The sequence below is a fragment of the Globicephala melas genome, chromosome 10 (assembly GCF_963455315.2).
Source record: "Globicephala melas chromosome 10, mGloMel1.2, whole genome shotgun sequence".
NCBI classification, from domain to species: domain Eukaryota; kingdom Metazoa; phylum Chordata; class Mammalia; order Artiodactyla; family Delphinidae; genus Globicephala; species Globicephala melas.
Window position 1 is genome coordinate 20108021 of NC_083323.1, and position 26005 is coordinate 20134025.

At 39.5% G+C, this 26005-nt stretch overlaps 1 protein-coding gene across 1 annotated transcript in view; it reads right to left on the reverse strand.

Moving 5' to 3' along the window:
• The window catches only part of UTP20 (UTP20 small subunit processome component), a 94742-nt gene that overhangs the window by 56452 nt on the left and 12285 nt on the right, over window positions 1–26005 (reverse strand). The window contains exons 12-22 of the mRNA XM_030856260.2: window positions 24868–25046; window positions 20011–20166; window positions 19779–19867; window positions 17729–17834; window positions 14108–14258; window positions 13382–13444; window positions 12416–12574; window positions 11220–11296; window positions 10386–10465; window positions 9899–10142; window positions 240–425 (exon numbers count right to left, since the gene is read on the reverse strand). Coding sequence (XP_030712120.2) covers window positions 240–425; window positions 9899–10142; window positions 10386–10465; window positions 11220–11296; window positions 12416–12574; window positions 13382–13444; window positions 14108–14258; window positions 17729–17834; window positions 19779–19867; window positions 20011–20166; window positions 24868–25046 — 1490 coding nt within the window. The remainder of the gene's footprint in view (window positions 1–239; window positions 426–9898; window positions 10143–10385; window positions 10466–11219; window positions 11297–12415; window positions 12575–13381; window positions 13445–14107; window positions 14259–17728; window positions 17835–19778; window positions 19868–20010; window positions 20167–24867; window positions 25047–26005) is intronic.

Sequence of the window (26005 nt, forward strand, 5' to 3'; positions counted from 1 at the left end):
CTTAACATTCTGTGGCTAAACAAGAAAAAATAAATAGTAAGCAAGCAAAGAAAAAACTCAGAACACTGGCAGTTTTCTTCAGGTTGTAAAAGAAAATCTCAGGAAGATTCAGCACTTTGGTAAATAATTATCTGAGTAATTCATCTTGTCCCAGACTATTTCACAGGAGGTCACAAGAGGTCTCTTCCCACTCCTCCTGGATCCGTGGATCTATAATCTTTCAGCAACGCTGAACTTACTTGGTCGCAGCTCTTCTTGTCTTTTTCTTTTGTGAGGGTTCATCTTGGGGCGCCAGCTCTTCCCCCAACTCTTCATCCTCTCCGGCAACAGGTTCCTCTTCTATTTCCTCTGCCCCCAGCCCTCTGCCTTTTCTTCGCAGATCCTGGGTTGGTGCAACTTGCAGATCTGCTGGGTAATACTCATTGCTACAGTGGAAAGAGAGTAATATGAAACAGATGAAGCTAAATATACTAAATGTTTATGACAGATGTATGTCCCCAGTTCACAGACTCACACACAGAAGAGACATCAGAGGCACCTTAGTCAAGCATCTTCTACAACATTTAAACTCAGCCCCTCTTAAGTACCTAATTTGACAAGTCAATCACTAACTGCAGAAGACAGCCACTTCATTGTTACGCTGTTGAAAATATTTGAAATGTCTACTTTGGACTAAGCTGATATCAGCCTCCCTGTCTCTGGAACCACAACTTGGGGAGGAGCGGATAGGGGTAGATTATATTATAGTATTCAGTCCTCCAGGTATGACCTGGTAAGACAGGCGGGACTATCAATTCATTGCTTTTGAGGGAAGTCACAACATGACACAGACTCAGACTAAATGTCCAGGCAATGAAAATCAGTCAGGCTTTATATTTTGGCTCCTCTAAACTAAGCTTGTGCAGTTGGTATTCACATTTGTTCTCACTGAATTCCATCCTTTTAATTTTGGTCCATTGCTGTAGGTAACTAATGCTATCTTGAAGGCTATCATTCAGTGCATTAGTTTTGTGTCACTTTGGTTCATTCATCCAACAATTATTACTTTGTTGTCTGTTTTGTGCGTGACACTGGGCTATAGATATGAGGAAACTGATCAGATAGACTTTAAAGTCCTCACTCAAAAATACACTGATAGGGACTTTCCTGGTGGCGCAGTGGTTAAGAATCCGCCTGCCAATGCAGGGGACATGGGTTTGAAACCTGGTCCGGGAAGATCCCACATGCCACGGAGCAACTAAGCCCGTGTGCCACAACTACTGAGCCTGCACTCTAGAGCTCGTGAGCCACAACTACTGAGCCGTCGTGCTACAACTACTGAAGCCCGCGTGCCTAGAGCCCATGCTCCACAACGAGAAGCCATTGCAATGAGAAGCCCGTGCACCACAACAAAGAAGAGTCCCCGCACGCAGCAACTAAGACCCAACGCAGCCAAAAATAAATAAATAAATTTAAAAATACACTGATGCAATACATATTTGAGGATAGCATCCTACCAGCACACCTGGAAGAAATACACTATAGGTTAATACACAACACTAAACCTAGAAGGCTGAGACCCTACCATACTCAATGCTGTACTCTTAGCTAGCAGGATCTTACCCTTAATAAATAAAAAATAAATGAATGAATGAAATGAGCAAAGTTGTCCTTTAAAAACTGCACCATTATCCATTTAAAAACGTGTGTACTATACTCTCAGCCCTCAATTAACCACATGACATATTAACCTTTACCTCCATGCACAGCATGTTCACTCATTCATTTATTACATAATTCATACAAAGCACTTATAAGAGTGTCTAACACACAGCAAGTACTATTAAATGTCACCTATCACTGAGATACTGTTGCTATTGTTAGTCATTCATTTCTGCTTCTGGTTTGGTTCTTCTCAGAGAATGTTTACAACGGATTCACAATTAGTCCTAATACCAAATTATATGAAACATATTTAGAAGTATAAATTTATAACCCCCCAAATTAAAAGCCCATAATATATTTCAAAGTCAGAATTAAAGGTGACCTTTGGGTTTTTCATTAGTTTGGATCATTTACAAAAGTATTAGTTATAGGTGATCAGTGCCAATTAATCTTCAACATTTTTAAAAAATTGTGTCTTTTCAGTCTTTAAGTTTTCTTAAACTCAGAGACTCACATCCTGTTACAGGGTCCGCCCTCCATCCACACCTCACAGCACCTTGTGCTACTAGAGGAAGGTCTTTACATTAAGCTAAGGAGTAATTTATTTCTTTGGGGAAAAACTTGAAAAATTAACATGATAGGAACTTCATATCCTACTAACACCTTTAATACCGGCTTGCATAGGTACAGCCCCTTGCAATTCACGAAACAACTGATAAACACTACATGATCTTCAAAACAAGGCAAGGAAGCTGAACGTCACTGCTCTTGTTTAGACATAAAGCCCAAAGACCTATGTGAAAAAAAGAGAAAATCATTACTCTTCCACCACCATATCTACTGACCTGTGTGCATCTTTGCTTGTAACCTTTCCCAGAATGAATTATCCAGGCAAACCTCTTCACTTATGCACAGAATCCTGTCTCCTCCTGCCTATTCAAAGGCAGGGCTCTCGCGATTTTATCCCCTCTCTTGCATTACCCATTTCCCCTCCCTTACGGATCATTCACGCTAGCATCGCCTACACACAGGCTGTTTAAGCTCAACGTCAACCCAGACAACAACGGCTCCCCTTCTGCTCCCACACCTCCTTCCACCTACGTCTACTTCCTTTTTTCAAGAACTGCCCACACTTGCTGTTTCCATTTTTCTTCTCCATCTTCTCTTAAGCCATTTTAATCAGAATGTCATCCCTATCAGGTCAACCAAAACAACTCTTGTTAAGGTCACTTCCAAAGCCAATGGTCAATACTTTTTTTTTTTTTTAATCTATCATGACAAGTGAGGTTTATTCCAACGATACAAGAAAGGTTTAACTTTCTAAAGTCAATCAGTATAGTTACTTACATTAAGAGAATAAAGAAGAAAAAAGCATAAAACTAACTTATTAGATACAGGAAAATAAGTGGAAAATTTTCTCACAAATTAATGATAACCATTTTTTTTTAAACAGCAGCTTCTTATTAGTCATCAATTTTATACACATTAGTGTATACATGTCAATCCCAATGGCCCAATTCATCACACCACCACTCCCACCCGCCTGTGGCTTTCCCCCCTTGGTGTCCATACGTTTGTTCTCTACATCTGTGTCTCAATTTCTGCCCTGCAAACCGGTTCACCTATACCATTTTTCTAGTTTCCACATACATGCGTTAATATATGATATTCGTTTTTCTCTTTCTGACTTATTTCACTCTGTATGACAGTCTCTAGATCGATCCACGTCTCAACCAATGACCCAATTTCGTTCCTTTTTATGTCTGAGTAATATTCCATTGTATATATGTACCACATATTCTTTATAAATTCATCTGTCGATGGGCATTTAGGTTGCTTCCATGACCTGGCTATTGTAAATAGTGCTGCAATCAACATTGGGGTGCATGTGTCTTTTTGAATTATGGTTTTCTCTGGGTATATGCCCAGTAGTGGGATTGCTGGATCATATTGTAATTCAATTTTTAGTTTTTTAAGGAACCTCCATACTGTTCTCCATAGTGGCGGTATCAATTTACATTCCCACCAACAGTGCAAGAGGGTTCCCTTTTCTCCACACCCTCTCCAGCATTTGTTGTTTGTAGATTTTCTGATGATGCCCATTCTAACTGGTGTCAGGTGATACCTCATTGTAGTTTTGGTTTGCATTTCTCTAATAATTAGTGATGTTGACCAGCTTTTCATGTGTTTCTTGGCCATCTGTATGTCTTCTTTGGAGAAATGTCTATTTAGGTCTTCAGCCCATTTTTGGATTGGGTTGTTTGTTTTTTAATATTGAGCTGCATGAGCTGTTTATATATTTTGGAGATTAACCCTTTGTCCGTTGATTCATTTGCAAATATTTTGTCCCATTCTGAGGGTTGTCTCTTCGTCTTGTTTATGGTTTCCTTTGCTGTGCAAAAGCTTTTAAGTTTCATTAGGTCCCATTTGTTTATTTTTGTTTCTATTTCCATTACTCTAGGAGGTGTACCAAAAAAGATCTTGCTGTGATTATGTCAAAGAGTGTTCTTCCTATGTTTTCCTCTAAGAGTTTTATAGTGTCCAGTCTTACATTTAGGTCTCTAATCCATTTTGAGTTTATTTTTGTGTATGGTGTTAGGGAGTGTTCTAATTTCATTCTTTTACATGTAGCTGTCCAGTTTTTCCCAGCACCACTTATTGAAGAGACCATCTTTTCTCCGTTGTATATCCTTGCCTCCTTTGTCATAGATTAGTTGACCATAGGTGCGTGGGTTTACCTCGGGGCTTTCTACCTTGTTCCATTGATCTATGTTTCTGTTTTTGTGCCAGTACCATGTTGTCTTGATTACTGTAGCTATGTAGTATAGTCTGAAGACAGGGAGTCTGATTCCTCCAGCTCTGTTTTTTTCCCTCAAGACTGCTTTGGCTATTCGGGGTCTTTTGTGTCTCCAAACAAATTTTAAGAGTTTTTGTTCTAGTTCCGTAAAAAATGCCATTGGTAATTTGATAGGGATTGCATTGAATCTGTAGATTGCTTTGGGTAGTATATTCATTTTCACAATATTGATTCTTCCAATCCAACAACATGGTATATCTCTCCATCTGTGGGTATCATCTTTAATTTCTTTCATCAGTGTCTTATCGTTTTCTGCATACAGGTCTTTTGTCTCCCTAGGTAGGTTTATTCCTAGGTATTTTATTCTTTTTGTTGCAATGGTAAATGGGAGTGTTTCATTAATTTCTCTTTCAGATTTTTCATCATTAGTGTATAGGAAAGCAAGAGATTTCTGTGTATTAATTTTGTACCCTGCAACTTTACCTAATGCATTGATTAGCTCTAGTAGTATTCTGGTGACATCTTTAGGATTCTCTATGTATAGTATCATGTCATCTGCAAACAGTGACAGTTTTACTTCTTCTTTTCCAATTTGTATTCTTTTATTTCTTTTTCTTCTCTGATTGTCCAGGCTAGGACTTCCAAAACTATGTTGAATAACTGCGGTGAGAGTTGACATCCTTGTCTTGTTCCTGATCTTATAGGAAATGCTTTCAGTTTTTCACCATTGAGAATGACATTTGCTGTGGGTTTGTCATATATGGCCTTTATTATGTTCAGGTAGGCTCCCTCTATGTGCACTTTCTGGAGAGTTTTTACCATAAATGGGTGTTGATTTTTCTCAAAAGCTTTTTCTGCATCTATTGAGATGATCATATAGTTTTTATTCTTCAATTTGTTAATATGGTGTATCACACTGATTGATTTGCATATATTGAAGAATCCTTGCATCCCTGGGATAAATCCCACTTGATCATGGTGTATGATCCTTTTATATATGTTGTTGGATTCTGTTTGCTACTATTTTGTTGAGGATTTTTGAATCTATATTCATCAGTGATATTGGTCTGTAATTTTCTTTTTTTGTAGTATCTTTGTCTGGTTTTGGTATCAGGGTGATGGTAGCCTCATAGAATGAGTTTGGGAGTGTTCCTTCCTCTGCACTTTTTTGGAAGAGTTTGAGAAGGATGGGTGTTAGCTCTTCTCTAAATGTTTGATAGAATTCACCTGTGAAGCCATCTGGTCCTGGACTTTCGTTTGTTGGAAGATTTTTTTCTTTTCTTTTTTGTGGTACGCGGGCCTCTCACTGTTGTGGCCTCTCCCGTTGCGAAACACAGGCTCCTGCCGCGCAGGCTCAGTGGCCATGGCTCACAGGCCCAGCCGCTCCGCAGCATGTGGAATCTTCCTGGACCAGGGCACGAAGCTGTGTCCCCTGCATCAGCAGGCAGACTCTCAACCACTGCGCTACCAGGGAAGCCCTGTTGGAAATTTTTAATCACAGTTTCAATTTCATTACTTGTGATTGTTCTGTTCATATTTTCTATTTCTTCCTGGTTCAGTCTTGGAAGTTTATACCTTTCTAAGAACATGTTCATTTCTTCCAGGTTGTCCATTTTATTGGCACAGAGTTGCTTGTAGTAGTCCCTTAGGATGCTTTGTATTTCTGCAGTGTCTGTTGTAACTTCTCCTTTTACATTTCTAATTTTATTGAGTCCTCTCCCTCTTTTTCTTGATGAGTCTGGCTAATGGTTTATCAATTTTGTGTATCTTCTCAAAGAACCAGCTTTTAGTTTTATTGATCTTTCCTATTGTTTTCTTTGTTTCTATTTCATTTATTCCTGCTCTGATCTTTATTTCTTTCCTTCTGCTAACTTTGGGTTGTGTTTGTTTTCCCTTCTCTAGTTTCTTTAGGTGTAACGTTAGATTGCTTATTTGAGATTGCTCGTTTCTTAAGGTAAGCTTGTATTGCTATAAAATTCCCTCTTAGAACTGCTTTTGCTGCATCCCATAGGTTTTGGATTGTCTGTCGTGTTTTCACTGACATTTCTCTCTAGGTATTTTTTGATTTCCTCTTTGATTTCTTCAGTGGTCTCTTGGTTATTTAGTAATGTAGTGTTTAGCCTCCATGTATTTGTGTTTTTTATGTTTTTTCCCCTTTAATTGGTTTCTAATCTCATAGCACTGTGGTCAGAAAAGATGCTTGATATGATTTCAACCTTCTTAAAGTTACTGAGGCTTGATGTGTGACCCAAGATGTGATCTATCCTGGAGAATGTTCCATGCACACTAGAGAAGAAAGTGTAATCTGCTGTTTTTGGATGGAATGTCCTATAAATATCAATGAAATCTATCTGGTCTATTGTGTCATTTAAAGCTTGTGTTTCCTTATTAATCTGTCCATTGGTGTAAGTGAGGTGTTAAAAGTCCCCCACTATTATTGTGTTACTGTCGATATCCTCTTTTATAGCTGTTAGCAGTTGCCTCATGTATTGAGGTGCTCCTATGTTTGGTGCATATATATTTATAATTGTTACATCTTCTTCTTGGATTGATCCCTTGATCATTATGTAGTGTCTTTCCTTGTCTCTTGTAACACTCCTTATTTTAAAGTCTATTTTATGTGATATGAGTATAGCTACTCCAGCTTTCTTTTGATTTCCATTTGCATGGAATATCTTCTTCCATCCCCTCACTTTCAGTCTGGATGTATCCCTAGGTCTGAAGTGGGCGACTTGTAGACATCATATATATGGGTCTTATTTTTGTATCCATTCAGAAAGCCTGTGTCTTTTGGTTGGAGCATTTAATCCATTCACGTTTAAGGTAATTATCGATATGTATGTTCCTATGACCATTTTCTTAATTGTCTTGGGTTTGTATTTGTAGGTCCTTTTCTTCTCTTGTGTTTCCCACTTAGAGAAGTTCCTTTAGCATTTGTTGTAGAGCTGGTTTGGTGGAGCTGAATTGTCTTAGCTTTTGCTTGTCTGTAAAGCTTTTGATATCTCCATTGAATATTAATGAGATCCTTGCCGGGTAGAGTAATCTTGGTTGTAGGTTCTTCCCTTTCATCACTTTAAGTATATCATGCCACTCCCTTCTGGTTTGTAGAGTTTCTGCTGAGAAATCAGCTGTCAACCTTATGGGAGTTCCCTTGTATGTTATTTGTGGTTTTTCCCTTGCTGCTTTCAGTAATTTTTCTTTGTCTTTAATTTTTGTCAATTTGATTACTATGTGTCTTGGTGTGTTTCTCCTTGGGCTTATCCTGTATGGGACTTGCTGTATTTCCTGGACTTGGGTGGCTATTTCCTCTCCCATGTTAGGGAAGTTTTCAACTATAATCTCTTCAAATATTTTCTCTGGTCCTGTCTCTCTCTCTTCTCCTTCTGGGACCCCTATAGTGAGAATGTTGTTGTGTTTAATGTTGTCCCAGAGGTCTCTTAGGCTGTCTTCATTTCTTTTCATTCTTTTCTCTTTATTCTGTTCCGCAGCAGTGAATTCCACCATTCTGTCTTCCAGGTCACTTATCCATTCTTCTGCCTCAGTTATTCTGCTATTGATTCCTTCTAGTGTAGTTTTCATTTCAGTTATTGTATTGGTCATCTCTGTTTGTTTGTTCTTTAATTCTTCTAGGTCTTTGTTAAACATTTCTTGCATCTTCTCGATCTTTGCCTCCATTCTTTTTCCGAGGTCCTGGATCATCTTCACTATCATTATTCTGAATTCTTTTTCTGGAAGGTTGCCTATCTCTACTTTAATTAGTTGTTTTTCTGGGTTTTTATCTTGTTCCTTCATCTGGCACATAGCCCTCTGCCTTTTCATCTTGTCTAGCTTTCTGTGTCAGTTAATTCTTATTCTTCATCTGACTGATGTCTCAGACACATTTGATTCCACTGTTTACTCCCTCCTTGAAATACTTCCTTCAAGGGATATTAAGTGGTCTTGGTTCTTCTATCACTCTTTCCTGGCATCCTTGGCTGATTCCTTATCTTCCAACCTCTGAATATTGCTGTTAGTCCTTGGAAATTTTCCCTCTCTACATTTAAACCCCCTGGTGTGACTTCATTCCCTGTCTCATAATTTTAAAAACCATCCATATACTGATGAGTCTGAAATTTACTATCTTTAAACCAAACCTTTCCCCTGAACTTTAAACTCTACACTCAACTACCTACTTGAGATCTGTGCCTAGATGTCTATTCAGCATCCTAAACTTAACATGTTTTAAATAATGAACCCTTGATCTTCCTCACAAGTCAGCAAACTTCTGCATTTCTGTCAATCTCAGTAAATGGTAACTCTGTTCTTCCAGTTGCTCAGGCCAAAACCTTACAGACATCTTTGATTCCTCCCCTTCCTCCTTCGTGCACCCCCCAAACCCCCATCCCACGAGTGATCTGTTGGTAAGTCCCACAGGCTAATCTAGTTGCAATTCTTCAAAAATATATCTTTTTGAATTGAAATCCTTCAAAAGTTGTCAAGGATTCAACTACCTCTCATCATCTACACTATTCCCACCTTGGTCACCATCACTTCTTGCCCAGATTTTTGCAATCTCCTCCCAACTCTACTCTGCAGTCCCTCTGCTCTCACCACTGCTGTCCCACAGTCCATTCTCAACATGGCAGCCAGAAAAATCCTCAAGAAAACTTAAGTCATGTCATCCTTCTGCTTAAACCTCCCAATGGCTTTCCATTTCACTGACAGTAAAAAACTTAAAGGCCCTACACATATTCAGTCTCCTGTTAAATTTTTGCCCTCACCTCCAACTACTTTCTTCCTGGATCACCCTGCTGTAGCCAAAAGACTCCCTAGCTGTTCCTTGAACTAGTCTGGCTGGCTATGGTCTGTAGCCTGCCTAACCTAACCCTACAGTATTTTCCCATGTAATGAAATGTTTCCAGAAAACATAACTTTTATTGATTGACTAGTAGTGTTCTATATACCGCATCCCTTATCTTTAGAGTTTTAAAGCAATCTGACTCTCACACAGCATACCTAGTCAAAATAAAACAGTGCTCCAGAAAGTTCTTGTTATTCTTTGAGAGCACATTCCTCGGCATCATGGGAAACAGTCAAGAGGTTCAAAACAGAGTGGCTGAGGTTGAGTTACTGCAAAGTAATTTTAAGCCCCAGGCAGGCAAGAAAACAACAATAGGGCAAGAAATAACAAGGCCATTGTACACTGATCTAACTCGGTATGGCCTTTCTTACTTTGAAATCTGCAATTTTTTATTAATAGCGTTTGTGGGCTGGTTAAATTTTGGTTTATGTAAGATTAAGTGGTAAACAAAAGTTGTTTAGTTGTTATCTGATGGAGCCAGTGCTTTAGAGAGGTGCCAATGATTTGAAAAGATGACAGATTTAAGAAAAGAACTCAGCCAATCTGGGAATTTAATACTTTGCACCTTCTCTTCCTCACACCCTACCAGAGACATATTCCTAGGCAAGAACACTTACTTGATAAATCTCAAGAAAAGCGGGGAAAGCTCCCTGGACCGTGGCTCTACCCTTTCTGGGAATTTTGCCAGAGCTCGCCAGAGCAAAAACCGAAAATTGGTATGGTCCAGTCTTTCCTGAAGGTCGGTTTTCAATGCGAACTGCTCATGATAAAGAGTTCCAACGTTTCCTTCCTGAGTCTGCTCCCAACTTGTATCTCCAATGGACCTCTCCTCATCTCTTGTGTCATTTTGCAGCTCTTTCTCTGAAAGAAAAAAGGTCATCATAACCACTAGAGAAATGTTAACAACTACCCTATGTGTTTCTGCCAGTAATGGCATTCCTTTCACTAGTAATACAAGCAAATGATAACAGTATCCAAAGGTTATCAAAGATAATACATTTCTCATTTCTGCTTTCCAATTTTATGTGTAATTAAGCAATAGAAATTAAACAGTTAAACAACCATTTCCTCCCGCAGCCCCCTCCTTCATATCCCTTTACATACCAGCATGTGTAGCTGCTTTTTCTAGATGTTCATAGTAGACTTTCCAAAATTGCTTATTTTCCATTTCACGTGCATGAGAACTAAGAGTAAAGATCATAAAATAAAACCCGTGGTATGGACCCTATTTTGAGATATCTCATACAAAAAAAAAGTGAAAGGATGTAACTAAAATACTAATTAAGTTATCCCTGAATGTGGGGTCGTAAACAACTTTTGTACTTTATTTTTCAAAATGCCTGTTCTGCTAAGGTCTAATATTTAGGGTTTTGAGAGGCCACACATAATATATTTCCAATCTGACAAAAAGCTAGAGTAGGCCCTCTGAAGACAAATGCCTGCAGAAGGACAGATTTCTATAAATGAGGCACAACATATGTATTTTTTATGTGATTATGAACGTCCTTTTTAGAGCTAAAGGGTTTTGGATACTAGACAGCAAGGGTTTTAAATTTAATTTTTAAGTTTTAAATTAAAGTTTGGCTCAATGACTCAATATATATAAATAAAAGCATACAATTATTATACAGTACTTATTACTGTAAAAAAAATTCAATAATACAGGTGTATAATATAAAGTAAAAAGAGAAAGTTCTCCAAAGTTATTTCAAAGTACAGAGAAACATATACAAAACAACTGAATTGTCAAAAACTTGGCATCAGATAGAATAAGTAATGTTTACTTTTTCTTCACCTTGTCCCACAAAGGCTTTAAGGTAGCTATAAATACCATACACACCCATTCACTTAAATCACACCCCAGAGTATAATACTGGCTCCATCATCATTCTGCAGTAGTGAAAGCACAACAGCTTCATCCATTTCACCCAGGCTTACCTTATGAGTTCAATAACAGGATCCCAGAGAGCACTGAAGTTAACATATAACATGCCTAACAGATAACGAAGTGGCACCTGCAAGCATAGGAAATTAGTTTAGATTAGCACCAAAATGCAAGGATCCTGACTTGGACAACCTGAGGTTTGGAAAGAAGCTTCTGCTTTAAGAAAAAACTTGCAGGTGCCAATCCAAAATTCAGGTACAGTAATTTTCCTCCTCTTCCCAAAATGTCACTCACTATTTAACAGAGAAGAATCACTTAAGAAAAAATAGTATTCAAACTCACTCCAGATGTTCACGAATAAAGGATATATTTGAATAAACAGATTTGACTCATGATTAACTTCATTCCTAACAAATACTGCCATCACCTGACAAGACAAAACTTGAACGGTAATCAGTAAAGCACAGGTACCAAAGAACCCAGCAAAGCACTACATGAACGGCAGCTGAGGCTTTATGAGCAGATGTGTGAGTTCTCAAAACTAGGCATTAAAAGAGTTCAGTTCAGAGGGTCCAAAGTTTTCACAGTCGCCTTTTGGAATGACAGTCACTGTTACTAGCATCCCCGTGCACTCAGGAAACATCATGTAAAGTGGTAGTTCTATTATTATTTGGGGGTGGGGTGCTTGTGTCTACCTTAGCAGCAGAGTCCCTTTCCAAATGGAACATAACACAGGACGCTAATATATAGAACAGGTTAAGAACAGAACTGCTCTGCTTGAAAGGGGAATGCCTCCACTTGGCCTTCTTCCCAAAGGGATAGTGATGTATCCTCAAGGGTCATGGACGGAAAATCCCTGATACAAAAGGTAGAGGGCTGACGTCCTGCAGCAGTGAACAAATCTGGAGAAGAGTATCAGGCTGTCAACTTGACCTTGTTCCTCCTGCTGCCACCTACTACCTACCCTCACATACTACACACATACTCAGGAGAAGGGAGGATAGTAAATTATTTCTACTGTTGAAAAGGCTGTGGAGCCATTTAACTCAAAGCATTGAACAGAACTGGGTATTTACTTAGTTTTAAATTCTTTTTTTATAATTCTTGCTTTTAAAAATTCTTTCTCTCTCTCTCTCTTTTTAAATTTTTTGGTGACTATTTAGTATGCTTCTCTTTTCTCAAATGCCAGCTAAACAGATCTTAAAGTATAAACTGAGTTAAAAAAAAACACCCCAAACACTGTTTTTACCTCCTGTAATGGCCCATCAGGGACTGCAGTCTGTACCACATCATGTCTTAGTTTTCTCAAATGAAGAAGCTTCTCTCTGTAATCATTCACAGTTGCTGGCACAAGTTCTGCCTGGCGTAATATAGCAAAGACAGACTGACGCTCTGAGAGCTCGTCATCCTGAACAACCAGAGGAAACCAGGAGGCAGGTCAGTATTTTGATTTTCCAAAAAGAACATTAAATGTGAACAGAAGTCTAAAAAAGAAAAACTGGCATATGTTAATGTTTTAAATTAAATAAGCAACACATTTTTTGAGTAAATGATTCATTCTTCCTCACATCATTTACTTTTTGGTAGATAATTTAGGTTTAGTGTCTAGCAGAGACACGACAAGTAAAAAACAGGAAAGTAATTCTCAAAATCACTCAAGTTGACTGGCAATATTTTTTGAAATACAGAAAATGTACATATACTTTCACTGTACAATTCTACTTCTAAGTACAAGTAATTTCTACTTCTGGAAGTAGTCACTTGCATTATTGAAATGTTTCCCTGAACAAAGGTATCTGTGTAAGGATGTTCACGGCAGTATTATTAGAAATGCTGCAAAACTACCAACAACCCACCTAAGCGTCCATCAAGAGGGAACTGGTTAAATACAATATTTTAAACTGTGGGGCACTATTCAAACTTCAAAAGAAATGAGGTAGGGCTAGAGGTACGGATATGGAAAAACTTGCATGACACCATTTGTTTAAATTATGTGTGTATATACAAAAAGTCTGAAAGAATAGTCACCAACTAACTATGGATTTTCAGTGGTGGCCTTGCTGAGGGGATGGGAATAAGAATGGCAAAAAGTTTTTTTCAAACTTCGTGATAGATATTAACACGGTATTTGAATTTTTTGCAAAATTATCATTTTGGAACACAATATGTCAAGTTACATTTTTTAAAAGTTACCCAAAATGAACAGTTAAAATACCTCCATTAATTCTGGAAGCCGAACCTCAAAGTGGTTTAGGATCCTTATGGTCAAAAGCCGAATCTAGAGAAATTAAAAGGCATGTTTCAAACTCCAACTATTTAAACATAAGAAACTGATTAAGAGTCAGTGAGACCTAAGTTTCATGGAATTATGAAAGATAGACCACTTGTCAGAGTAATACGTGTTTATTCTATTCCTTATTTCATATTCAACACCAACCAACACCTTATTCAAATGGTACTTGGAACAATTAATGACCAGACTAGACTGAGAAGATAAGGATGCTCATAAAACGGTGCTGCTTCTTTGAACTATAACACTATAGGCATCTCTGTAAATAAGCGCAAAGAATCTGATTAAGCTTACAATTCCACTGAAATTAATGGTTTTTATTCCTAAATAACATGTTCAGGTATTTCTATACACCTGAATGAGCAGCAGAATCACCTACAGAGCTTTGAAAAATCATGCAGATACGTCACTTCCACCCTATGCCTGCAGAATCAGAATTTGGGGGTGTTGGGACCCAGAATTTATATTTTTAGTAAGCGCCCCAATTAACCCTGCTGCAATCGGTTTGTAGGTCAGTGTTTAGGAATCACTGCTTTAAATAGAAACCACCCCAAAGCAGCATTTTCTGATTAAGGAGCTCTGACAACCACTGGCAATACACGCATAAAACAAAAGATGAGAGGCAGAGAACACACCACAAAACCGTACTACCTTGGATATGCCAGTTGAAATGTTTGCTCGTAACTTGGGAAATAATTCCATTAGAGCTTCCTCTGAAAGTGGCCCCCTGCAGCCACATAAGGATAATCTCTGATAATAGAGATCAGCCAACAGCAACACAGACGGCTCCAAAGGAAACGCTCTGCAACGAGATATTTATTAGATCCAAACTGTACCGTACACCACAGAGAACTTAGGCTATACCAGAAACCACAGAAAATTATCACTGATGAAAGGAATGTAAGAGGGAACAGGTGAAAGTTTTACGTGGACATGTAGCATCACTTGAGACATGAAGAATCTGAGGTCCACCAACAGTGAGCCACACGCTCGAGTACAGACACACAGCCAGAGGCAGAGGCAGGATGATAATATGGTGTTTTGACTGAAGTCAAATGCTGTCTTTTCAATCCACATACTCATAAGTGACAGTGACATAAGGGGGGATATATACTATTCACTGAGTGTTTTCTATGTGCCGGGTACTGAGCTATGAGGGAAGCAGTACAGAGCAGGGGGCCAGCACATCAGCTCTGGGGTAGGGCAGCCCAGGCTTGAAGCCAGCCCATCATCATCATCACCCACGTAACCCTGGACAAGCCACTTAACCACTATGTGCTATGCTCCAACAAATACTTACTGAGTATCTACCATGTACCAGTGACTTTTCTAGATACTATAGCAGGAAACCAAGGAAAAAGTCCCTATCCTCCTGGAGCTTATATTCTAATAGGGGAAGGTCACCTCAGGAAAAGGAGGCTGGACTGAGAGACTGGTGCGTGGGGGAGAGGGCAAGGGGGTGAAGAGGAGTGCTGTCTGATATGGGGGTGATCACGGAAGGCACAGATTGAAGGAAGTCAAGAAGAGAGCCAAAAGGCACCTGGAAGAAAAGCATTCCCGGCAGAGGGAGCAGCGACGCCAAGTCCCAGACAGGTGTGCTTGCCTATGTGAGGAGAATCGAGGAGACCAGTGCAGCTGGAACAGAGTGAACAAGGAGGAGTGGCTGGGGAAGAGGTCAGAAGCCAGGGCCTAGATTACACAGAGCCCCGAGGAACATGATGAGGACTGCGGGTTTTATCCCGAGTAGGCTGGGTACCACGAGAGGAGGGTTTCTCAGCAGTGGCTCTGCTCACGCGGGCCAGGTGACTCTTTGTTGTGAGGCCGTCCAGTGCACAGCAGGGCGCTCCTTACCCACCACACCCCAGTAGCAGTCCCCAGCTGTGATGACCAAAAACGTCTCCAGAATGGCCCGTGGTTGAAAATCACTATTTCCGAGGGTTGTTGGCAAAAGAGTGACATGTTCTCTTTCACGGAAAAGAATCATCCTTGTTGTTGGGTACAAAACAGACAGCAGCAGGGCAAGGATGGAGGCAAGGAAACTCGTTAGGAGGCTACTGCAGTCATCCAGGTGAGAGATGGAGGTTGAGACCAGACTGGCAGCGGGTGCTGAGCAGCTGGGGTTCTGGATTTATTTAAGAATTCGAGTTCCCCCTTCTACAATGTTAACAGTACCTATACCTCAGGGAATTGTTGTGAGGATTATAATAATAATGTAATAATAATACGGAAAGTACGGAAAGTACTCAGAAGAGTGACCGGCACATAATAAAAATTCAATAAATGCAATTTGTGTATTGTTAACGCATAGTCTAATTCAATCTCCATGAGGGAAGTACTGCTACTCCCTTTTGAGAGAGAATAAAGTTGAGATTAACTAACTTACTCAAGGCTATCTAGCTAGTAAGTGATGAAGACAAGGTTCAAATCCAGGTTGTCTTGGCTGTGAAACCTCTGGCGTAACCAGTAGCTAGCGCAGCACCCAGCACTGAGGCCTGCATCTACAACTTTCACGAATGAAAACTTGCACTGCCACCCTCCAAGCCGATTCGCTCCTATTAGAGGTTTCTGGGCCTCCTAGGTTAAAAGCACCTGCCCGGGAGGCCAGCTGGCCTTCCACAAGGGACAGACAAATCCCACTCTGTCATGCGTGCTTTTCTGTTTTAAAACCTCCACAGATGCCTTAAATTGTTCCCACCAAAGCATACAGTGTGAGAAGTTTAAATAGAACGACTTAAAAAAAAAAGGGGGCTTCCCTGGTGGTGCAGTGGTTGAGAGTCCGCCTGCCGATGCAGGGGACATGGGTTTGTGCCCCGGTCCAGGAGGATCCTACATGCCGCGGAGCGGCTAGGCCCGTGAGCCATGGCCACTGAGCCTGCGCATCTGGAGCGTGTGCTCCGCAACAGGAGAGGCCACAACAGTGAGAGGCCTGCGTACCGCAAAAAAAAAAAATAAAGGGAACACATACGGAATATGGTAAGTAGGAAGACAACAAAGAAAAACTCCTCCTTAAAAAAATTTAAAGCAATTCAATTAACAATAGCCTTGCCCAGATTGGGGAATGTACAGAGCTCCTGGATTACTGCACTAAGTCTCTTAACTGGTCTCCTTTATCCTCCTTCAGTCTCTTCTCGATATAGCAGCTTAAGTGATCCTACTTTGGCCTACGCCACTCTCCTGCCAAAAACACCTCCTGTGGCTTCCCCTTTCACTCACAGTAAAAGCGAAGGCCCTACAACGGCCAAAGGTCAAACACTGCCTGCCACCACGCCCCCCATATCCTCCTCTCCTACTACCCTCTCCTCGCTCTACTCAGCTACAATAGTTCCTTGCTGCTCAAGCAAGGCACCCACACAGAGCCTCGGCACTCATACCTTCCCTGGGTTTGGGACAGAGCGCCCCAGGTCCCAGATATCCCATCCCCAGGGCTTACTTCCTTGCTGCTTCTGGGTTTCTGCTCAAATATCTCCTCGGTGAGGCCTTCCCTAGTTAAAACTCCTATTTGTCCCCAGCCTCCAGACTCTCCCTGTCCCGACTTTACTACTGTCTAACATGCCATGTATTTTACTTGTTTATTTTGTTTAGTATATCTTCTTGCTGGTGTGTTAGCTCCCTGAAGGCAGGGAATTGTGTGTTTCATTTACTGTGTCTCCCAGTGCCAAGAATACGGCCTGGTACATGAGAAAAGCAATGAATACTTATTGAATGAAGTAAATGAGCAAATCTGTTGTTAAAAGCATGTAAATAAAACGGACTAGACTCCAGAAACAGAAGCAAACTACTTTACAAGACTTTTAAAACGCCTGACCTTTAGAAAGGGTGCCAAGCCGAGCAATGAATGGCTCTCAGTAACGCCCTGTGCTATGATCCAAATCAAAATAAACTTAAACAAACCCAAAACTGGATTGTTTTCGTATGTAGTAAAAGGACCACAGGAAAGTTTTCTGAAGGGCTAAGTGTGTCAAGCCGAGAAACACTGTGAAAGCAGAAACGTGTATGTTGGAGCCATGGTGCCATGTCATGTGACCAGCATTATACACCCACTTCACTCTGCAACACTCATTTACATACACAGTGAAATACCCTTTCACAAAGATGAATCTGTATTTAAAGACTGTATCCAAAAATGTTCTTATTTTAACGGGAGGATTTAAATCAATAATAAATTTCCTACGGGAATACAACTCAGGTAAAAAATAGATCCAAGATTTTGCCAACACAGAAGCCTTTATATTTCATTCCTTATTAAGCTGAATGTAAGATATGTTTACTTACAATACTAAATTCTTCACACGTTCCACAGAAACCAGATGAAGAAGTTCAGAAGATTCTTCCAAACTTAGCAGAGTATTTACAGCTTGACAAAGAACAAATAAGTTTCCTTAAGGCAGAAACACAGGAGAAAACACATTATTTCTTTGACACAATAACTATAGACATCTCATTTTACCTACCACTTGGTATTTATACAGAGTTCCTAAAGTGAATCTAAAGGATTATCTGTCAAATGTCAGAATATAACAGAAAGGAACTGAAAAGAGGTTCCAAGTCTTATATTTTAACTTTCTTAAGAGAAAAATATATTCAGAAATGGAGAATAAAAATGTATGTTCCCTTTAACTGAGATGAGGAGAAAATTCAATGGTTCTACCAACTGGTATTATCAAAATCAGAACTTTTGAGAATAGACTTAGACTTTTCAAAAGCTACGAAATTATCTTTGTGTAAAACTCATGTTGATTTTATGACTCCAATTTATAAGAAATCACATATCCAATGGCTACTACGTATAACGGACTCAATTTATATTAATTAGATAATCATTTACTCCTAGACCAGAGGTTGGCAAACTATGGCCCACAAACTTGCGGGTAGTCTGTTTTTATATGGCCGGCAAACTAAGAATGCTTTTCACATTTTTAAAGGGTTGTTTAAAACAACAAACAAACAAACAGAATATGCCACAAAGACTGAAGACTGAATGTGGCCCACAAAAGCTAAAATATTTACTGTATTGTCCTTTACACAAATATTTTGCCAACACCTGCTCTAGTTAGAAAAGGGCTATCCAGCAGAACTTCCTTTCTGCAGTGGTAGAAAGGCCCTATACTTACTTCTGCCAAATGTCCTCACAATCCAATACGGTAGCCATTCGCCACATGTGGCTACTGAGCACTGGAAATGGGGTAGGTCTACTTTATTCTCTAACATGTCTGCTTGGTATCTAACACAGAACCTAGCAATTAATATTTAAATGAATGACTACTATACACATGTGTTAGGAAAAAAAATACCATGCTAGAATAAAACAAAATACCTACTATTATTTGCTTATTTTTGTAGCAAAATTTTTTTATTAATCTTATTTTGATCAAAATACCTACTTTTAAATTGCTGTTCTCAGCTAGTTGGGGGAGTTGGACAAGTATACAACAGGAAATGGTGTTTGGGGCAGGGCAGTCTACTTCTGCCTGGATGAGTCATGAAGACCTTTCTAAAGGTACTGTGTTTGAGCTGAGTTTTTTTTTTTTTTTTAATTTTATTTATTTTTGGCTGCACTGGGTCTTTGTTGCTGCGCGCGGGCTTTCTCTAGTTGCAGCGAGCGAGGGCTACTCTCTGTTGCAGTGCGCAGGCTTCTCATTGCGGTGGCTTCTCTTATTGCGGAGCATGGGCTCTAGGCACGCAGGCTTCAGTAGTTGTGGCTCGTGGGCTCTAGAGCACAGGCTCAGTAGTTGTGGCGCACGGGCTTAGTTGCTCCGCGGCGTGTGGATCTTCCTGGACCAGGGCTCGAACCCGTGTCCCCTGCATTGGCAGGCGGATTCTTAACCACTGCACCACCAGGGAAGCCCTGAGCTGAGCTTTGAAAGCTAAGTACGAGTTCACCAAATGATGAAAGACCTAGAAAGGACTCCAGGCAGAAGGGACACATGTGCAACGGTAGCCAGAGGGACATACAAGAAAGTGTCTTGCTCTAGGTAAGCAAATGCCTGGAGCACAAGTGCATACCAGGGCTAGACTGGGCGTGGAAGACAGGAACAAGACAAGCTGGGACTTGAAGCCGAGTCTGATTTCTTTGACCATGGCAGCCTTCCACTACTACACCTTTGGACTCAGCAAATGTTCAAGCTGTCCTGACTTTGCCACCACATTATGAGGTACAAGGGTAACGCCTCCATCTCAGCCTCTCTTTTCCCTATTTACATACAGGGGGTTCTGCCAGAACACAACACAACGGCAGTACTATTCTCTGGTATCCATGTGTTTACAGTTACTCTGGGTGTGCCAGAAAAGACAGACAAGAGAACAAATGGTGACTGTAACTGACCTTTTCCAAAGCTCCCTCTGTCAACAGCCATGAAGAGTGACTCTATGAAGCAGGTGACTAGGGCTATCACCTTCTCTTTCTCCAGGGGTCTGTCCAAGAAGTGGGGAGAAAAAGGGAAATGCTCAAACTAGCATTCAATGGCTTTTTCATGAAATGGCAAAAAATGGCTAATAAATGTTTTCATCAGCTTGCTAAAACACCTTTCACAATTAAACACAGTTGATTTTCTCACCTAATATGAGGTAACACGACAAGGGCCGCCCAAGAGCATGAAAGGTAAGTACTCTCTTTATTTGGGGGTAACTGAATTATAGATAAAAGATGATCTAATACTGAGATCTGTTCCTTTCCTCCCTTGGATCTGGTCTTCTTCTGCCTTATACTGGATCTGAAGGAAGAAAAGATAAACAAATATTTAAAATGAGAGAGGATATAATCGCTCTAGCCCTCTGAAGTTTGAAATAAAATTGGTTCCTTCCCATGCATGGAGCATTAGTGGGAAGGAAGGAACTGGTGGTGACAGTTGAATACAAATAACTAAACAAAAGTGACTCATTTACTGATTTTTCAGTGACAGATTTTTTCAACCCCATTGGTTCTATTTTCTTCTATTTTCTATTTTAACTTGCTTCATAACTTAAAGCAACTCTCTTCCAGTTTTAGGTATTATTTCTGAATTTTGTGCTGATGGACATGTGTTTAAGAACTGGAGAGGTAATTATTGGCATGAACTGACTTCCTCCATCCCCCCTTTCCTTTCTGACATGAATTTTACTGCTTCACAAATGTGTAGAATGATGTTGCAAAGGAATCACAGTGAATTTGACAAATGTCACTAAAATGATTATGACTTAGAAGTAACTTTTGGACTTCCCTGGGGGTCCAGTTGTTAAGACTCCACTCTTCCACTGTAGGGAGCACGGGTTCGATCCCTGGTTGGGGAACTAAGATCCCGCATGCCATGCGGCCAAAAAAAAAGCAAGAAGTAACTTTCTCTGAGGCTTTAATCTGATAAGTGGTTACCCAACATTATTTTCTAATATGACATTCAGTTTTAGGTATCTGTTACTTTGGTGGTATTCTTGTTTGCCTCTATTTTTGCCAATGAACTATACCTCAGTCCTATTTAAAAGACAGAAATCCAGTGGAAAGAAAAGTCACAGAAACAATAAGTAAATTGATCTGTTTTTATAATTAATCCTCCATGTCCAGTTTGGTTAACTTATTACAGAATAGAAGTAGAATATCAGGTTTTTATTCCTATACCTGTTAATCATTAAAGTTAACCAAAAAAGTTGCATTCTCTTTTGTTTCATACTTATCAGGATACTGAATGCTTGGAAATTATGAGAGATAACTAAGTGAATTTTACTGGTAATTTCTAAAAGTCACTGTACCTTGATATACAGTCTTTCTAGTATTAACCATGACTCAATAATCAGAAAAAAATCTTACAAATAAAATATTGAGATGCTTTAAAAAGATGAGTCATTAGTTGCCATGTCATTCCCCTGCTTCGTCACACCTGCCAATGAGGTCCTCCAATAAAATCCATACTCACCTCATCCTGTAAGGCCTTGGGTGATACGACCCTCTCCTCCTTCACTCACTTCCTCCCTCCTCCTTACTCAATGCTCACAGGCTTTCCTTTTGTTCCTCAAACACACTGGGCTTATTCCCATCCCAGAGCCTTTGCAGGAACGCTTCCCTCTGCCTGGAAAGCCTTTCACCCACACTTTCTTTGCCAGGTTGGATCCTTCCACCATTACAATCGGACCAAAGGTCCCCTTTCTAGACAGGAGTAGTGCTGCCTCTCTATCTACTCTGTCTCAAAGCCCTGTTTTATTTTTCTTTTTATCACAATCTAAAATTAACTTGTTTGTTTATCTGCCTCACATGCCTGTCCCCCCAAGACTGTCATCTCCCCCAAAGAAGAAACCTTTTTCTTTATTATATCCCAGTGCCTAGAACAGTGTCTGATACAATAAATATCTGTCAAATGACAGAATAAATTTATCTTCCCAAGAGTCTTTTCACATCTATTATCTCCTTTTATTCTCACAATAAATCTGTGAGATGAGTGGATGGAGTGTGATCAGGAATATTCAGACAAAGGTGACCATTCACGTATTATTCTACAGGGTGATGGAAGTTTTCTTAGACAAAGAAATACAGAACCTGTGGCACTCGCCTTAAGTTAATATGCTTACATTTATTAGGAATGGATAAGGGAACTGGTTTCCTGATCTATAATTTCTAGAGGCACACCCACTCAACTATTTGAAAAATAGTAAGCAGAATCCTCTCAAATATTTACATAAACTTTGTTTCGACTTCCAAAGAGTATGTACTGTTTTTAATGAAATTGAGAAAGTAATCCATAGACCTTTTAACAATTCAAACAATGCAAAGGTTTATAATCTAAAAGCTAATAGTCACTTCTTTCTTCTCTTTACCATCCTCTTGTCATAAACAAAGATAACAGTTTTGTGTCTCTTTAGGGGGTTGTCAATTCTCCCCAAATTGACCTATAGACTTAATGCAATTCAAAACAAATCCCAGCAAGGTGGTTTTTTTTTTTGTAGATACAGACAAGTTTCTTCTAAAATTTATACAAAAGGGCAAAGGACCAGGAATAGACGAAACAATCTTGAAAAAGAAGAATACAGTGAAAGGATTTTTTTTTAAGATTTCCAGATTTATTTTACACTATAGTAACGAGATTGTGGCATTAGAGGAGGACAGACACATAGATCAATGAAACAGAACAGAGAGCTAGAAACAGTCCCATACATTTATGCCCAGCTGATTTTTGACACAAAAGCAAAAGCAGCTCAATGAGGAAGAACAGCCTTTTCAACAAATGTTGCCACAGCAGTGGACATTCAGAGGCAAAAAAGGAAACTTGACCCAAACTTCACACCTTATATAAAAATTAACTCAAAATGGATCATGGACTTAAATGTAAAACATAAAATGATAAAACTTAAAAAAAATAGGAGAAAATACTTGGGACCTATAGTTAGGCAAACAGTTCTTAGACTTGACATCAAAAGCATTATCCATAAGAGGAAAAGTTGATACATTGGATCTCATCAAAATTTAAAAATCTGATCAGTGAAAAATCTTGTTAAGCAAAGGAAGACAAGCTACAGACTGGGAGAAAATATTTGCACCATCACGAAGCAGACAAAAGGACTTGTATTAGAATATATAAAGCACTCTCAAAACTCAACAGCAAAGAAACAATCAAATTAGAAAATGGGCCAAGGAAATGAACAGGTATTTCAGTAAAGATGATATGCAGATGGAAAATAAGCACATGAAAAGATGTTCAACATCCTTAGCCATTAGGAGAATGCAAATTAAAACCACAGTGAGATAGATATCACTATATCCTATCAGACCGGCAAAAACAAAAAACTGAAAATAACAAATACTGGTGAGGATGCAGAGAAACTGGATCACTCATGCTGCTGCTGGGAACGTAAAAGGGCACAGTCACTCTGGAAAACCATCTGGCAGTTTCTTATAAAACTGAACATGAAAAATAAAACGAAGCAACAAACAAAACTACAACAACAACAAAAAACTCCAAAACAAAAACAAAAACCCCAAAACTGAACATGCCCTTACCCTATAACCCAATAAGTCCACTTTGGGGCATTTATCTCAGAGAATTGGAAAGCTGTGTACATGAATGTTTATAACAGCTTTATTCATAATAGCCAAAAACTAGGAATGATCTAGCTATTCCTTTCAACAAGTGTATGTTTAAACAGACTGCTACATCCATTACCATGGAATACTACTCGGGAATAGCACACAAAGACGCTCAACATAAAAAGGAATGGATAACTGATGCACACAACAACTTAGGTGGGTCTCAAGGGAACTGTGTTGAGTGAAAAAGCCAATCTCAAAAGCTGTACTGCATAATTTATATAATATTCTTGAAATGACAAAATTGTAAAAATGGAGAATAAGATTAGTGGTTGCCAGGAGTTAGGGATGGAGTGGGGAGTGGCAGGGTGAGTGTGGCTATTAAAAAGTAGCACAAGAGATCCTTGCAGTGATGGTACAGCTCTGTATCTTGACTTTGGTGGTAGTTGTGAATAGACATGAGATAAAATTGCACAGAACTATATATCCATATACATGCAAACACAGAGATGAGTGATGTAAAACTGGTAAATCTGAATAAGGTTGGTGGATTGTACCAATGTCAATTATCTGGTTGTGATATTGCACTAAGGTTTTGTATTGGGTTGGCCAAAAAGTTCATTCAGGTTTTTCCGTAATCATGCGGAAAAACCCGAACGAACTTTTTGGCCAAGCCAAATAAGATGTTGCCACTGGGGGAAACTAAGTGAAACATATATGGAAACTCTCTGTCCTATTTCTTATAACCACACATGAATATACAATTGTTTTAAAATAAAAGGTTAAGAAAATTAATAGTGACTTCTTTCTTTCACTTACCACGCTCTTGAAGTTAAATAACCTGTTTCTGTATCCTTTCACACGTGTTCCTATGCTTATATATACTTTTGGTTTTAACTTTGCAAAATGGGATCATGTACTCTTCTACAACTTGGTTTATTTATTTTTTTAAATTTATTTGTCTATCTATCTTTGGCTGCATTGGGTCTTTGTTGCCGTGTACAGGCTTTCTCTAGCTGCGGCAAGCAGGGGCTACTCTTCGTTGCGGAGCGCAGGCTTCTCTTGTTGCAGAGCACGGGCTCTAGGCATGCGGGCTTCAGTAGTTGTGGCATGTGGGCTCAGTAGATGTGGCTTGCAAGCTCTAGAGAGCAGGCTCAGTAGTTGTGGTGCACGGGCTTAGTTGTTCCACGGCATGTGGGATCTTCCCGGACCAGGGCTCGAACCTGTGTCCCCTGCATTGGCAGGCGGATTTTAACCACTGTGCCACCAGGGAAGTCCTACAACTTGCTTTTTTCACATAACAATGTATCACGGACATCTTTCCAGTTAATACATGTAGATCTTCAGTTTTTACAGTATTCTGAATGCATTATTTTTAAATGGGTAATCCTACCAAGAATACACAGAATAAAGACTTAGAACTTACCCCACTGTCTGTTCTGAGAAAAGCAGAGGGTACTTCTCAATCGCCATGGAGCCAGTGGTGGGAGGTGCTGCTTTGTTCAGAATGAGTTTGGCCAAAATGGCCAGAGCTTCATCTTTGACTGCAGCGTCATCAGTCAGGAAGCAATTCTCAATATACAAGAGAAAGCTGGGTAGAAAAAGCTAAAAATAAGACAGAAAATCACACTTATTAACAACAGATATAAATTTCAGAACACCTAATGAAGAGAAGATTCTAACACTTCCACAGAGAAAAAAGAGATCATAAATAAAGGCTCAGGAATCGTAATGACATCAGACCTCTGCAAAGGAACGGTGGAGGCCAGAAGACAATGGAGCAATGCCTGAAAAACTGAGGGAAAACGACAGCATCTAGAATGCTGTACCCAGCGTACTGGTGATGTAGTTTGAGGAGAGAATAAAGACACTTACAGATGCACTAAATCTCAAAATTTTACTTCCATTCACCCTTTCTCAGGAACCTCTGGAGAATGTGTTTCATCAAAATAAGAGGGGAAACTACAATAAGAGAAAGACACGGGACCCAGGAAACAGGAGAGAGGCAAGTCCTAGTATGACATCTGTGCAGTGGGCAGAGAAAGCAACATGTTCAGACTTGAAAGGCTCTAGGAGGAACGTCTCCTAAAAAGAAAAGAGAAAAGCAAAGAGCTGCCAAAATTCTGCCCGTTTGCTGCGTGAAAGGCATTCTGTGATGCTGCTGGCAGACCCACCAGCAATTTCAAGTTACTAAAGAATGAGGCAATTGGTAACTTCAGGAAAAACGAAAGGATATACAAAAACGGAAATGTAATTATAAAATACTCCTTGATTATAGGGATTAAGTGTTTGATGAATACGAATTCAACCAAAATTTATAATGTAACTCTGTTGAGCAGATGAGAAGCGTAAAAGAACTAGAAATCCACCTACCCAGGAGGAAGCCTACAGATGAGGACTAAAACTGAGTCAAGGAAAAGCAGTATGTTCAGATGATTTAAAAATATAAAGTAAATACTAGGAAAAAATAGCTAAAAATCATTAGATGTGCTTGTTCCTGGTGAGGAAGATGGGAGTGGGAGTGAAATGAGTGCCTTTTAGCCCTGTGCAACCTTTTAAACAAC